The following is a 14,328-nucleotide window of genomic DNA, read 5'->3' on the forward strand; positions in this document are numbered from 1 at the left end:
AAGGAGGCAAAACAAAACTGTGCTGCACTTAGCCAAGGCTTAAACTCTTCTGGTCCCCGCGGCAGCGAAGGGGACTCGTGGGGCCGGCTGCCACCCGGCGGCAGCGCCTTGTCAGCGCCTTGCAGAGCTTTGTAGAGCCTTGCAGCGCCTTGCACTGCTGGCTCACTGCTGCTGCCCCAGCAACTTGTGCAGCGAACAGGTAGATTCAATATTCGGGCTCAACAGCAAGAATTCCTTAATATATATATATATGTGTGTGTGTGTATATGTATATTTCAAAAATCAACTATTTCTAAAGACCTGCAAAAATTTACATCCATCCCTCCTCACGTCCCAAGATACTTCATGGTCCATTTTTCACTCTCCAGAAACCTATTCCTCTACACTAAGCCAGCGTATGGCAGGCAGGCCCTTTTTGGGATTCTTTTGATGATTCTTGAGGCTGAACAACACAAAGCAAAGCAGTAAGTGAACCCGAAGAGCTCTGCCAGTCAGCACGAAGCCTTACCGAGCCTTCCACTGAGGAAATTACCGCCGGACAAGGAGCGCCAGGGCCACCTTCCTCCCCATTGGGCTCACAAATACGCAACCTGTGGCACAGCGACAGAGACAGATGTGACGGTAACGGGACAGAAAGAGCTGGGCGAGCACATGCCCTATTGCGTGGCTTGTGGGGTTATTTGGGGGGAAAAACACCCCTCACACACACAAAATATCACCATGGGGTGTAAAAGGGAGGACCCAACAGACATCCCCGGGCTTCATTATTTGTTGTGGTGTGGGGCAGCACCTTTCTGTGCCTCCCTCAGCGCTCGGGGGCACGAAGCCAGCCCTGGCCCCACAGAACTCCCCCCCCCCCGTCCCCTTTTTAATGGCTGTGGAGCCGCACCTCCCCTTTTTAATCGCTGTACAACAGCGCCGCGGGCTGGGGGGGGGGGGCACAGAAAGCTTTTAGCTGAACGCAGGGGCTCCCCACTTGCGTACAAGCCGCAGACGACCGTTGTATTTAAGGTGATTTATTTATGGAGAGCTCGGCAAATGTGGTGTGTCCCCCCCACCCCCCCCGGCCTGAGGCGGCCGCAGCCCCCCCCAGCCTCACCTGCGCTCCCCGCCCCGCCCCGCCCGCCGCGTCCCCGTTCCCATGGCAACGCGAGCCCGCCTCCTCCCCCTCCCCTCAACACCCCCCCTTCTCCCCCCCTCCCTTCCCATTGGCTCTAGCGCCGCCCAATAGCGGCCGAAGGCGAGCCCTCACCTCCCTCCCCTTGCCCCCCCTCTCCGCCGCCCAATGAGAACACCCGGGTAGTTTCCGCGAACTACGAGTCCCAGGAGCCTCCTCGGCGGGGGGCGCTCGTGGCGGCCGCCGCCTGTTTACGAGGCGTCACGTGACCTTGGCGAGGTGGGGAGGGGGGAGGAGGAGGAGGAGGAGGAGGAGGAAGAAGGGGGGGAGCCGCCATGAGGGCGCTGCGGGCGGGCTGCCGCTGGTGGCCCCGCGCCTGGAGCAGCTCCTCCGCCGCGCCCGGCGGCGCCCGCAAGCCCCTGAAGGAATGGGAGCTGGCGGTCGGCCCCCGGGGGCGGCTGCGGGTGCGGCTGCCGTGCGAGGTGAGCGTGCGGCCGCTGGAGCCGCGGCGCCGCCCGGGCTCCGACCGCCTGCTGCTGGTCACCGTCCGCGGCGACGGACGGGACCCGGAGCGCGTCCGGGTGCGGTACGACGAGGAGCTGCAGCTCGCCGCCATCGCGGCCGACGGCGTGGGCAGCGGGGCCGCCGTGGAGGTCCGGGCGCCGGCGGAGTTCGGTGGGTGGGCAGGGGGAGCCGGTGCCGTGGGGAGGGTGCTGGGCTGGTGCGGGTGAGGGGTGGGGGTCCCCGGTGGGCGCTGGGCGCCTCTGCGGGCTCTTTTGGGGCCGTGGGGATGGGGGTTGCTGTGTGGCCCTCTTCGGGGGTCAGAATCGCCTGGAAGAAGCGGTAGCAAAAGTAGATGAAATGCCAAGGGGAGCCCTTCTTTTTAGGGCAAGTCTCACGTCATCGTCTTGACGCAAGGGAAAAGTCTGGGCAAGGCTTCTTGTACACGACCTGCAAAACATTTCTGAGAGCCACCATAGCCACTGATTCCAACAAACATCTACCTACAAACCATTTCTGACAGCCACCGTCGCTGCTGGTAACAGCAGACATCCGTACTGAAGCACTGATGGTGGCCTTAAGTTTAGGGATGTCAAAGGGTGAGCTTGCTGGGATAATTCCCCTCTGTGAGCTTAGCGAGCTGTTGACCCAGAGGTGATTCGGTTTTGCTGGTTGTTTTCCCCCCTTCCCTGCTGCTTTATTTCTTCTGATGCTCTGCTGCAGCTGTGCTATGAGAAATGGTGAATAATCCTATCCGATTCACACTTAATATGTGTCATCTGTGAGGTTTTTGGACCACCACATTAAATTTTCTCAGTTACTGCTTTTCCTAACTCCTACAGCAAAGGCATTCAGAACCTTTAATCTTTTTACTCATCTCTGCTTTGACTCATTTAGGATAGCCATACTAATTCATACTATAAATTCAACTAGTCCTCTGTCCTGTCTCCAGCAGCAGGCATAAGACGATGCTCAGGGAAGAGTACGAACAGGGCAGACAGCCAAGTGTGCTCTCAGCTGTCAGCTGTTTTCAGCTTGGGCATCTTCTGAGCCTGATACAGCTCGGACCCTCAGTGGATCTCTCATCCAAGTGCTTGTCCATTTACATGTGGAAACAGCGCCACGGTGAAAGCTTACTGGCGAGCTCCATGCCTTTTGGCAATGAATTTCCAGGTATACTTTCCAGGTATTTCCAGAGGTATACTGTCCATCAAACTTCCTGCTATTTTCTCTCACAAGTGCGCAGTATTTCAAGATCTTCTGCAATTTGACAGTCAGCTTTAACAAGTCTGAATAATTCAGCTGGTGAAAAGTTTTCAGCTTTGCTACCCGTACTGATTTCCAAGTTCACAAAGTGTTCGAGATGATGCATAATTTATAGTTAAAAGTCAGAAAACGATCCAGGACTTTGTTGAAGACTTCTGAAAGTCCAAGTTCACTGTTTGTGAGCAGATCAAATATTATCAGTGTATTTGTTGCCTCTTTCACCAAACAGTAGCAGTGTCATGAGACAGGAGTGTCGTCTGCTTGTAGATTCAACTCTTCCTGAAGAGTTGTCTATCTGCTAGGTTCTTATTTTCTTGGGTTTTTGTGGTTGTTTTTTTTTTCCCTGCTTGGCACGTACTAAGATTATGTTGGCTTCTCTGTAGTTTGTAATCCTGGGATGAACTCTATTAGTAAACAATCAAACCAAAACCCATCCTTTCATTTGTTACCCTTCATTTCTCTGACACCAGTTGTCTTTTTGTTGTAGTTGTTAAGCAGCAGTCATATACTTCATTTTCTAAAGGGTGTTTGAGTGACTAGTTTGTGTTGCTTGGTGCTTGTTACTCTTTTTGAAGGATGGGAGGGGAGAATTCATTGTGTTAAGACCTGGAAAATCTCAGCCTTCATAAAGAGCTTGAATGTGGAGAACCTTCCTCAAGGCCTTAGCAATGAATTCTAATAGAAAGAATTAATTTAGCTGTTGTCCTATTTTGAAATTATGTTCATATTATGTATTGAACATCAACCAACTCTGCAGACACTCCCAGTCTCCTTCCTCACATTCTTGAGATGGGCTTTATTAGCTTCTGGGTTTCTAAGCAAGTCGTTCCACTTATTTTTGGGGTAAGATTATACAATTTGGGTACCCTGTACAGTCTGTGGATTATAGTCACCTTCTACTACTTGGTGTTTGTTACACCATAATTAGCACAGTGTTAGTATTGTCTCGTTGTGCTATCTAGACATATCCAGAGATAAATCTCTTGATGTAAATATTTTTTGTAGTCAGTGAAGCTATTTGCCAGTAAGGTTCCACTTCAGCTCTGGCATGTCTTTTGGATTCTCTGAGTAGTTGTTTGTTTTTTGGGTTGTTCCTTTTCCTGTGGTAGGAAGGAAATGTCCATTAAACATCAGTGCACAAGATCTCACTCCTTGGAAAATGCATCTCAGACTACAGATAGTGTCATAGAACGCTCTGGACTCATAGAAGCACAGAATTGGAATCGCAGGATCACTTTGGTTAGAAAAGACCCTTAAGATCATGAAGTCTAACAGTGCTGTAAGCATTCCTCTTTCAACATTCTAGCTTTTTTCTGGCCTTCCTTGCCCGTGTGAGGGTGTTGGCCCTGTTCTGTTTAGACTGTTTTATCTCAACACTTTTCTGTCACTCGACTGTAAGAAGCTGAGAAGTCGATGTGGATGTCCTTACAGTATTCTAGTTAGTTTCCTTTTTAGAAGTGAAAGCATTTCATAACAGCTTTTGCAATTTGGGTTGGAACTTACCCAGGAAACTTCAAGTTGGCTAAAACTCCACAGAACCTGACGAACATTTGCAGAAGGTGCTGGATGACAAGTTTAAATACACACCTTAAACCAAAGACAACTTGTATTAGCCCTACCGGGCTGACTGCTGAAGGATGCTCTGTTTCTGTTCCAGTGGCTAGTCTTGTGCTGTTCATAGTCTTTCAATATCCTACTCAATCTGATCATCCTCCGACACATTTAACCTTCACAAATAATAGATGTTGATGAATTGCTCCTTAATCTAGCAGATTTTTTATTTATTTTACTTCAGGTTGTATGTATCTTAGCTATTTATTCCAGGGATGGTATGGGCATATAGCTGTAGGTTGTGAGTCTGCTTATCACAGGAAGGGAATCCCACTTGGCATCTAGAACAGCATGTGCTGACTAACCCTGAAACCAGCTCTCTCTTGTTAATGTATGTTGACTAAACCCTCAGGTGAAGCCAGCTGAGGTCTGGCATAACCAGAATTTGAGAATCATCCTTCTTTTCTTCCTATGTAGTTCCTACATGTAGTTTTAGTAGGTATGTATTATTAGAATTATAGGGTAATTCAGGTTTGATGGGGGCCTCAGGAGGTTTCTAGTTCCAGCTTTTGAAAACCTCCAAGGATGAAGACTCTACAACCTCCTTTAGCGGACAGTTCCAATGCTTTTCTGAATTATACCCTGGGGAAGGGACTGTTCTGGCAGCTACGCCGAAGTCGTGTAGGAGAACCATCAAGTCTGAAGCAGTGGCCAAGCTTCCCTGAGTAGAATACCAAAATTCTATCCCCTCAAGCATTCCAGGCCTGGGCCAATTTAGAAGCCAGTGTATTTTTGTCTGGTTGTTCTGGTGTCAGTTCTCTCTTTGTGAGACCTTAACTATACCACGTCAGTCTTATGTAAGCCCATAAGATCGCTCTCATTTTTGGTTAAATACTGTAGATTCTTGTAGGCATAACTAGGCAAGCTGAATGCACGTGTGGGTTTTGAAAGCTGTTGTGAATCACCAATATCACAAAATTATGTTATCACTTAAACATTTTTTCATCCTACTTATGAGGGGAGAACCCAGGATCCTGGGAATACTTGTTTCTGCTTTTTGTTCTTTTGTAAATGTAATGGAAAACAGATATGTTTTCAACAGTGTATTTTCTTAAGTCTTAACATATTAACTGAGTAGAGAAACAACAATCATCAGTGTATATTGTAAATCTGCCATGTTTAGGAGCCTCAGAGCAGCAAATACTGTAATCTGATGCCCTTAGTAAATAAAACTGAATTATCTTAACAAGTATGGTCATGTACTGGTAAGCTTCCCATACAAGCAGAGAATTGGATCATCATGAAGTATTTCTAGTGGTTCAGTGCTGGTGAGTCACTTTGGAACAGGCTGATAAGCTATTTATTTTAAATATTATAGGTTAAGGTGGTATTTCTGGGATACCTCTGCCTACAGGTTCATATCACAGGTCTTTTTTTTTTCTCCTGTGCACATTTATTTTCAATGCAAGTCCTTTGCACTTTAAAGATCTTTGTGCGTTCTTCAAGGTTTGTGTGGCTGAAGTCCCTCAGCTTTGCCAAGGAGAAATCAGACTATTTGTGGAGCTTTGGCACTGAAATGGATTGTAACCTATTCCTCCTTGTTTGTTGACGTTCTGTTAGCAATATTATCCAACTCTTAGCCTGCCTTTTCTGGGAGTCACTTATTCTTGCATCAGGAAGCCTGTTCATGTGACAGGCATTCCTTGCCCACTAACTCTTCCTCAATCAAGGCTAGCAATGCACTCTGACTCTGCAAAGGATCAAGAATGTGTGTTTCCAGGCCAGGAATGCTGCGTTTCTTAACAGCGCACACATGAATTCATGGACTTCTGCATCCTATTTTGGCACAGATCTTCAGTATGTCTAGGATTACATTACTAGTCTACTTTTCACATGATGGCTGTAATATACCATGCAGGATCAGAAGTTTTTGTTATCTTTATTCTTAGCGAAGTCTCATTAAGTTGGTATCATGGCTGAACTGACTGTTCTTAAGCCTTCTCCTCTTTTTTTTTATCTTAAAAGAAGTGACAAGAGCTAGAAGCTGCCATACTGATGGAATTTAAAGGTTTGCACAAGCAAGCTGCTTTTTGTGTCTTCTCTTCTCTGAAAGTAAGGTAGCAAAAGTCTTGGATGTAGGCTCTCCTGAGGACCATGCAGTTTTCCAGTGGGTGAACTGAGCAGTTTTGAGTAAGACAGCTTGTATTTCAGAAACAATACTGTTTTCCTTTTCGAACTCTCCAGGTTTGTGCTGTACAAGGAAATGCTGTTTCAAGCTCAGATGTCTGTGCCTCTATCAGTGTCTCTCTGTGAACTGCATTTAAACAATCCAACTACTTCCCAGGAAAGAAAACACTTTGGAAATGTCTCACGTACACGTCTCAACAACTTAAAAGCCTGCAGATCAGCATTGATCAAATTGAAATAGATCTGATACCACTCTGATATTTTTAGTCTGGTGAAACTGCCTAGGCTTTGCCAATATAAACATTGTAATGCTGGCCCTCCAGCCTCTGTTAGTCACCAATCCCTTGTCAGCATCCTTTTGTGCTTTTACATGCCTCAATTTAAGAAATTAAATTTAAGAAACGTACAGTCAGGTAAAATCTTGGTCACAGTATCACTTTCTTGGAGGTCTGCGCATCTACCTCTTTTTCTGTGAGGAGGCTAAGAAAACAGTATCTACAAACAGAAAGGCTTTCTGGGAAACTTGCTTCTCTAGTCCAGTTCTTCTGGGATCCTTGTCTTCTTAAATTGTTGCCCCACAAATACTGTCTGCATCCTTCATTAAACTTAGCCTTTAGGTGACTGCAACAAGAAGGTAGCAGTCGTGAAGCGAAGAAATTAAACATATTTTATCTGTCGCCTGCTGTACTGAATCCTCCTGTTTTGTTAGGTGGCAGAACCTTCCTTCGTTGTCAGTTGGAGTTGTCTTTCTCTGCAAGCTGCCCTCAGTGTGGTTCCAGTGCCTGGTCTGAGCAGCAGTGTGCCAGTTGATCTTCAGCCTCTGCCATTTCGTGGGTCTGACTTGGGGTTTCTTGTTGGGGCAGAGCCTGTTATATATACTCTGATTCTTCCCCTCTATTTCTTAGAATGTTTCTGGTCACCTTAGCAGATGGTGAGGATGAAGGGAGGGCTTTCATAGTTGCTTAAATGAAGGTTTCTTTCCCAGATTTATCCCTTCCTCGTTCCCCCCTTCTTTAGTGTGCAGTAAGCTCACTGCATCTCTTCTAGCACTAATTACTTGCTTCTTGCAACATATTAAATGACACCTATTACATTCTCCTATATTCTTCCATTCTTTTTCTGATTCTTTTCCATAAGAAAAGACAAAACTTTTTCTTTCTTCTCCTTGCTTTGCCTTTTACCAGTGTCTATAGTGATCATTAAAATAAATGGTTATCACTGCAGTCAGAATCCCCAGATTGCACCTTCTCACGCTTCTCCCTGGTCCTTTGAGCTCATCCCTGAGTTTAAGTAGCAGAAAAATGTTTGTGCTGCTCCTGCAGGAGCCCATAAATTACTCACTTGATAGCCACATTATCTACAAGATCCAGTGAGTTTTCTTTATGGCAGCCTGTGAACAATAATAAGGTGAGGTGATTCAGACTGCAAACAGTTATTCAAGCTCCTTCATGCCTGGAGGGTAAGTCAGGCCTTCCAGCAGGCTAGGGAAGAATGGTGCATGCAAGCTTCTGTACCTGTTTTTGTGTTACGCTGCTTGCTGGCTGAAGCAGCATAGGTCTAAGCAAGGTGAACTCTAACTTAATACAAACACATCTCCTGTAATGGAGTTCTGCTATTCCTTATGGTTTCAAACTGCTTGTCAGCTTTCCCACCCCAAAACCCATGACAGGGTAGAATTGTTAGTAGATATGGTGGCTAGGTAGTTGTGTGGTGGAGGTGGAGTGTAGGAATGGTTTAAAAAAAAAAAATCACTAAAGGACTGTACCTTGCCAGAGGTAAGCAGATGATAATTATACAGCATTTATCCTACTGCATATAGTTACTGTATTGTAACCAAGTACTACATTAAACAGATCTGAGTCTTATGGTTCTGTTGCTAATTCTCTTTTAATTCTAGATTTGGATATCAAAACATCAGGCACTGGCTGTGTGAAGATTCAGAAAATTGAATGCAGTAACTGCAGAATAGAAACTGAGAAGGGGACTAGTGTCTTGCAGTCAATAAAGGTACAATGAACCCTTCCTTATTCTATTAGTGTTTTAAAAGGGATTGTGTGATGGAATATGGTATAAAAAATAAAAATACTGGGTGCCAGTTCCAGAGATTAAAAACCCTTTGGTATTTCTAAATGTTACTGCGTGTGTAGCACCTTGCCTTATTTATTGCATACAATTATGACAAAAAGTCAATAGCCATAAATAACATGAAGTAGGAAGTCCAGGCATCTTTGATAGCTGAAGACAGCAGAAACAGTGGTGCTGCTGTGTGCGCACACGAGAAAAATAAAGTCTGGGAATTCCTTTCTCTGAACAGCAAACTAATAGTTACGTTTGCTCGTTTGGGACTATGAGGTGCTTCACAGCATACATTATCTCTTTTTTTTTTTACATCTGTATTTTTTCTTAATTCTGATGTACCAGTGCTGTTGACAAACTCTTTAGATTAATGTGTAACTTGAAACTGAAATGACATGTCCGAAGTACCCAACTGAATATACTGATAAATACTGTATATGACAGGGTCATGACCTTGTTTTTTTGATCTTAAGACTTCAAGTTTGCTGACACACTCTTTTGTGGACGTAGTGAAAGAATAAGCAATTTAGGTGATGTTTGGAATAAATTTTAGTTAATTAAGATTGTATGTGCAGCAATTAGTATAAACTCAAAAGATTTTTTTGTTTCTTTTTAAAAGTATTTCTGAGATATGGAAAACCTTTCAACCTTTTCCTTACAGTGATAAGAGATGATTATATAGCATGCATGGGGAAGCTCAACTTACCGGGAAACTTAACATACCATAGAATCAGGTTTACTCCTCCATGTTCAGTTACCTACAGACAATCTGCATTGTCCAGATTCTGTGTAGTTGAACATAACTTTTTGTCAGATTTTTGGTTACTTTTTAACAGTACTGTATGTTACAGATGTTGTGGAACTGGTTAAAAATGAGGACTATATGTAACATATATATGTTATATATATATATATATATATATAGGATATATATATAACAGCAAGTGAAAATATGAGAAACTGTGTAATATGAGAAGCAGTTTTAGCCAGCATTATTGACGGTAATCACAGGATGCCATCACAACTGGCAAGAATTTTTGTGATGTCATGGAGAAAGTTGTCTTCCCTCAAAATCCTAACTAATCCGGTGGCCATCTTTTCTCAGATACTCGAAAGATAAGAGACTTTTAAAGTTTAACACTTTGTAAATGAAAAAATGTTCTGGATGCCCTCTCGAAGCAATTGGAAGAGAAGAATGTTATGAGGAGTAGTCAGCATGGATTCACCAAGGGGAAATCGTGCTTGACCAACCTCGTTGCCTTCTATGATAACATCACCAGCAGGGTAGATGGAGGGAGAGCAGTGGATGTCATCTACCTTGATTTAACAAGGCTGTTGTTACTGTCTCCCACGACATCCTGCTAGCAAAGCTGAGAAAATGTGGGATAGAGGAGTGGACAGTAAGGTGGGTTGACAACTGGCTGACTGGCTGAGCTCAGAGGGTGGTGATCGGCGGCGCAGAGTCTGGCTGGAGACCTGTGACTAGTGGCGTTCCCCAGGGGTCGGTGCTGGGTCCGGTCCTGTTCAGCATCTTCATCAACGACCTTGAAGAGGGAATAGTGTCTGCCCTCAGCAAGTACACCGATGACACAAAGCTGGGAGGAGTGGCTGACACGCCAGAAGGCTGTGCTGCCATTCAGCGAGACCTGGATCGGCTGGAGAGATGAGCAGGAAGAAACCAAATGAGGTTTAATAAGAGCAAGTGTAGAGTCCTGCACCTGGGAAGGAACAACCGGACGTATCAGTACAGGCTGGGGGACGACCTGCTGGAGAGGAGCTCTGAGGAGAAGGACCTGGGGGTCCTGGTGGACGACCCGTTGACTTGAGCCAGCAGTGTGCCCTCAAGGCCAAGAGGGCCAATGGGATCCTGGCATGCATAAAAAGGAGTGTGGCCAGCAGGTCAAGGGAGGTGATCCTCCCCCTCTACTCTGCCCTGGTCAGGCCTCACCTGGAGTACTGTGTCCAGTTCTGGGCTCCCCGGTACAAAAAAGACAGGGATCTCCTGGAAAGAGTCCAGCGGAGGGCCACAAAGATGATACGGGGCCTGGAGCATCTTCCCTATGAAGAAAGGCTGCGAGACCTGGGTCTGTTCAGCCTGGAGAAAAGAAGACTGAGAGGGGATCTTATGAATGTGTATAAATACCTGAGGTGTGGGAGACAGAGGGATTTGGCCAACCTCTTTTCAGTGGTTTGTGGGGACAGGACAAGAGGCAATGGCCACAAAACGGATGACAGGAAGTTCCGCACCAACATGCGAAAGAACTTCTTCATGGTGAGGGTGAAGGAGCACTGGAACAGGCTGCCCAGGGAGGTTGTGGAGTTTGTAGAACCTGAAACCCTGAGCATGGCATCAGCTCTGCAGCCAATCATTCACCTGATTTGTACATTGCCTCCTCCTTGGGTCCCAAGGTCTCCTACTGGGAGGAATGAGGAGAACACTACTTGGGTTCCCCATCCCTTCAACATCTTTCCAAGGGACACAAAGTCCCTTTTGATGTTTTGTAGTTTCCTTGTTGCAACCTCACTTGTCCCTATGTGAAAGAGTAGAAATGGGTGGTAGTCCTGTCGCTTAACCAAGCTTGGTAGCCTCTTTGTGATGTTGTGGATGCGGGCCCCAGGCAGGCAGCAAACCTCCCGAGAGAGATTGTCTGGGCGGCAAATGGGCGATTCAGTGCCTCTCAGAGTGGAGTCTCCAATCACCAACACCCTTTGTGCTTTTTTTTGTGGCACTGGTTCTTATATAGGTGGTTTGCTGGTCCACGTTTATACTGTTGCCCTTTCCTGGGGCTTTTTTTTTTTTTCCCCAGAGCATCATACCTATTGCATAGGGGCACTTCAGGGGCAAGGGGGAGATTCCTCCTCCTGCTCTGAGCAGAGATGAGGGTCCAGCTTCCCTTGTCTTTGTGGTGGTTTTACCTTGCTAGGCAGCTGAACTCCACCATAACCACTCTCTCACTCCCCCTCCTTGGAAGAGGAAGTGAAGAAGTAAAGGAAAGAACAACTCATAGGTTGAGATAAGAATAATTTAATTAAAGGGAAAAATAATTATTAAGGAAAGATTATTATTAATTAAACAATTTAACTAAAAGGAAAAAAGGAAAAGGGGGGGAAAAAAATAAAGTCTGTGTGGAAGTGCAGAGGAAAGAAATTACTCTCTACTTCCCACAACTGAGCAGTGCTTGACCATGTCCTTGAAGCAGGGCCTCAATACACGTAGTTGTTGTTTGGGAGGACAGACAATTTCACAACGAGAGCCCACTCCTACCCTCTTCTTCCTTTTTCCACCTTTTATTGCTGTGCGTGACACTACATCATTTGGTATGGAATATCCCTTTGGTTGGTTTAGGTCAGCTGCACTGGTGATGTTCCTTTCTCACTGTTTGCCCACCCTCAGCCTGCTGGCTCTGGGATGGTTAGAGTTAGAGTCCTGGTGCTGTGCCAGCACTAACTACTCTGCAGCAGACACAACACCTGTGTGATACCAGAGCTGTTCTAGCTACAAGTGCAGAGCATAGCACTGTGTGGGCTGCTGCAGGGAAAGTTAACATCCCAGTACAGTCTTGCGCATCCATCAATTAGGGCAATTTAGGATCGGAGACTCCCTTAGCAGTCCCTTGAGAGGACTTAAGGCAGGGCTGTTGCTTAGCCTGTGCCAGCACTTGATACCAAGCATCAGTCTCTTGCTCAGATTTCCTGGATGCTTCACAGCCTGTTGAGGAAGACAGCAACTTGCTCAAAAAGCACACTTGCTACCACGACACCCAATTCTGTCGTTGGACTCTAGGGGGACTTCAGGATTCTGGAATTCCCCACAGCTGGGGGTCGGGGAAGCTCTTTCAGCCCTCAGGGGCCCTGTCTGCATGTAGGCATCTGCCATGGGGGGTCATGGCCCTTCCATCTGCGTTTTGGTCTCAGCCCACAAGAGATGCAGAGGCCATGGTTTTCTGCCTGGCGGACACCATGGCTGGGCTCTTCACGGGCAGGTTACAACCACCATTGGGAAAGACCGTTGGAAAAGGGCGGTGAGGGGACCCTCCGTGTCTGCCCGTCCTGGCCGCAGCGCTCCCTAGGGGCTGCCTTTGTACGGCCAGGGAGGGGGCGCTGCTGGCTCCGCCCGCTCTTCGTCAGCCTGCCTCGAGTGGCCTCGATGCCGGAAAAAAGAAGCCCTGCCCGCCTCGATGCCCCGCTCCGCCGCAGGAGGCGTCTGCTCCGGAGCCGATCGCCTCGACGAGTGGCCGCAAAATGGCGGCGACGCCCGATGTAAACGGCCCGCCGCTGCTGGCTCCGCCCACGCCTCGTCAGCCTCCCTCACGAGAGATGCTGGGCCGTGGCTGCTCCCTCGGCTGCCTGGAGTGGCCTCGAGGCTGGAAAAAAAAAGCTCTGCCTGCCTCGATCCCCCGCTCTCCTGCAGAAGGCGTCTGCCCCTGAGTTGATCGCCTCAGATTCTTGATGATTGCATTAATGGCCCTGATTTTGGAAGCAGCACAAGGCGTTGTGCTTTGCGGTTGGCGCAACGCTTCCTTCATCTGCGCCCCTTGAAATGGCTGGTCCAGATAGCCTATTTCACACTTACTTTCACAAACAGACAGTTTCTGTGCATCTGAGAAACCGGTGACAGAAAATGCACGTGTTTAGAGAGCAAAAAGAAGGAAAGAAGAGACTGCCTTCAGCAGAGAAGGAAAAGCGGAAGTGTTTATCAAGTTCTACTTTCAATTGTATTTGTCACATCGTACAAATACTTTTTGAATTACAGGCTGTACATAATACAACTTTATGTGCTCTTGATTGCTAAGCTCCATCTGTGCCCACCATTTTCACAGGTTACGTTTTTTAATGGCAACTACACAGTGAAAATAGAAATTCAGACAGTATGGCGGACCAGTGTCTAATCTTACACAATTCTAATTTGCACAGGAAGATACCTCTAGCTAAAAGCACAGACCTTTCCATCTTGTGGAGATGTTATAGTCTCTCTTTCAGAAGGAACAGCATTTTCTTGACCTGCGGACTAGAAACATCTCTGGAAATCTTTGGGGCCTCCTCATTCAAAAGTGCATTGCTTTCTGCAATGGAAAGAATAAAAGAAAAGAACAAATGAACAGAAATGCATAGAAAAAAAAGACAGAAGAATTGTTGAGGGACATGTTATTGCCTGCTGTTTTGCCATACCTGAATTCATAGAATCATAGAATATCCTGAGTTGGAAGGGACCCATAAGGATCATCGAGTCCAATTCCTGGCACCGCACAGGTCTACCCAAAATTTTAGACCATGTGACTAAGTGCACAGTCCAAGCGCTTCTTAAATTCCAGCAGGCTTGGTGCAGTGACTAGGTGGAGCCTGTTCCAGTGTGCAACCACCCTCTCGGTGAAGAACCTCTTCCTGAGGTCTAGCCTAAACCTCCCGTGCCTCAGCTTGACACAGGTGTCAAATCAACATATAATGAAATCTTTTTCCCTAGAAACAGTAGCTACTAGTAACACTTTAATTGGTTAGCCAGCACAACTTTTACCCTGTTAGAAATGATGTTGACCTCTACCTTTATGTAGCATGCATAGTGTCCTGTGCGACAGTTGATACCATGATGTACCAGCACCGCATATGAGGTGTAGAGGAGTGGTTCTCCAATT

General features: G+C 46.4%; 2 protein-coding genes across 3 annotated transcripts in view; one reads left to right on the top strand and one right to left on the bottom strand.

Moving 5' to 3' along the window:
• The window catches only part of CCDC146 (coiled-coil domain containing 146), an 82,305-nt gene extending 81,139 nt beyond the window's left edge, over positions 1–1,166 (bottom strand). The window contains exons 1-2 of one of the 2 annotated variants that reach the window (XM_040544556.1): positions 1,100–1,166; positions 509–590 (exon numbers count right to left, since the gene is read on the bottom strand). The gene's annotated coding sequence lies outside the window, so the exon portion shown is untranslated. Of the gene's footprint in view, positions 1–508; positions 591–889; positions 1,068–1,099 lie in introns of those variants that run through there. The other variant, XM_040544555.1, reaches the window with a different exon arrangement.
• A 189-nt stretch (positions 1,167–1,355) lies between these two features.
• FAM185A (family with sequence similarity 185 member A) overlaps positions 1,356–14,328 on the top strand; it is a 51,728-nt gene continuing 38,755 nt past the window's right edge. Inside the window, exons 1-2 of the mRNA XM_040544562.1 lie at positions 1,356–1,792; positions 8,520–8,629. Of these exons, the coding sequence (XP_040400496.1) occupies positions 1,453–1,792; positions 8,520–8,629 (450 nt within the window). The 5' untranslated portion in view covers positions 1,356–1,452. The remainder of the gene's footprint in view (positions 1,793–8,519; positions 8,630–14,328) is intronic.

Source organism: Cygnus olor, chromosome 1, assembly GCF_009769625.2.
Source record: "Cygnus olor isolate bCygOlo1 chromosome 1, bCygOlo1.pri.v2, whole genome shotgun sequence".
Lineage (NCBI taxonomy): Eukaryota > Metazoa > Chordata > Aves > Anseriformes > Anatidae > Cygnus > Cygnus olor.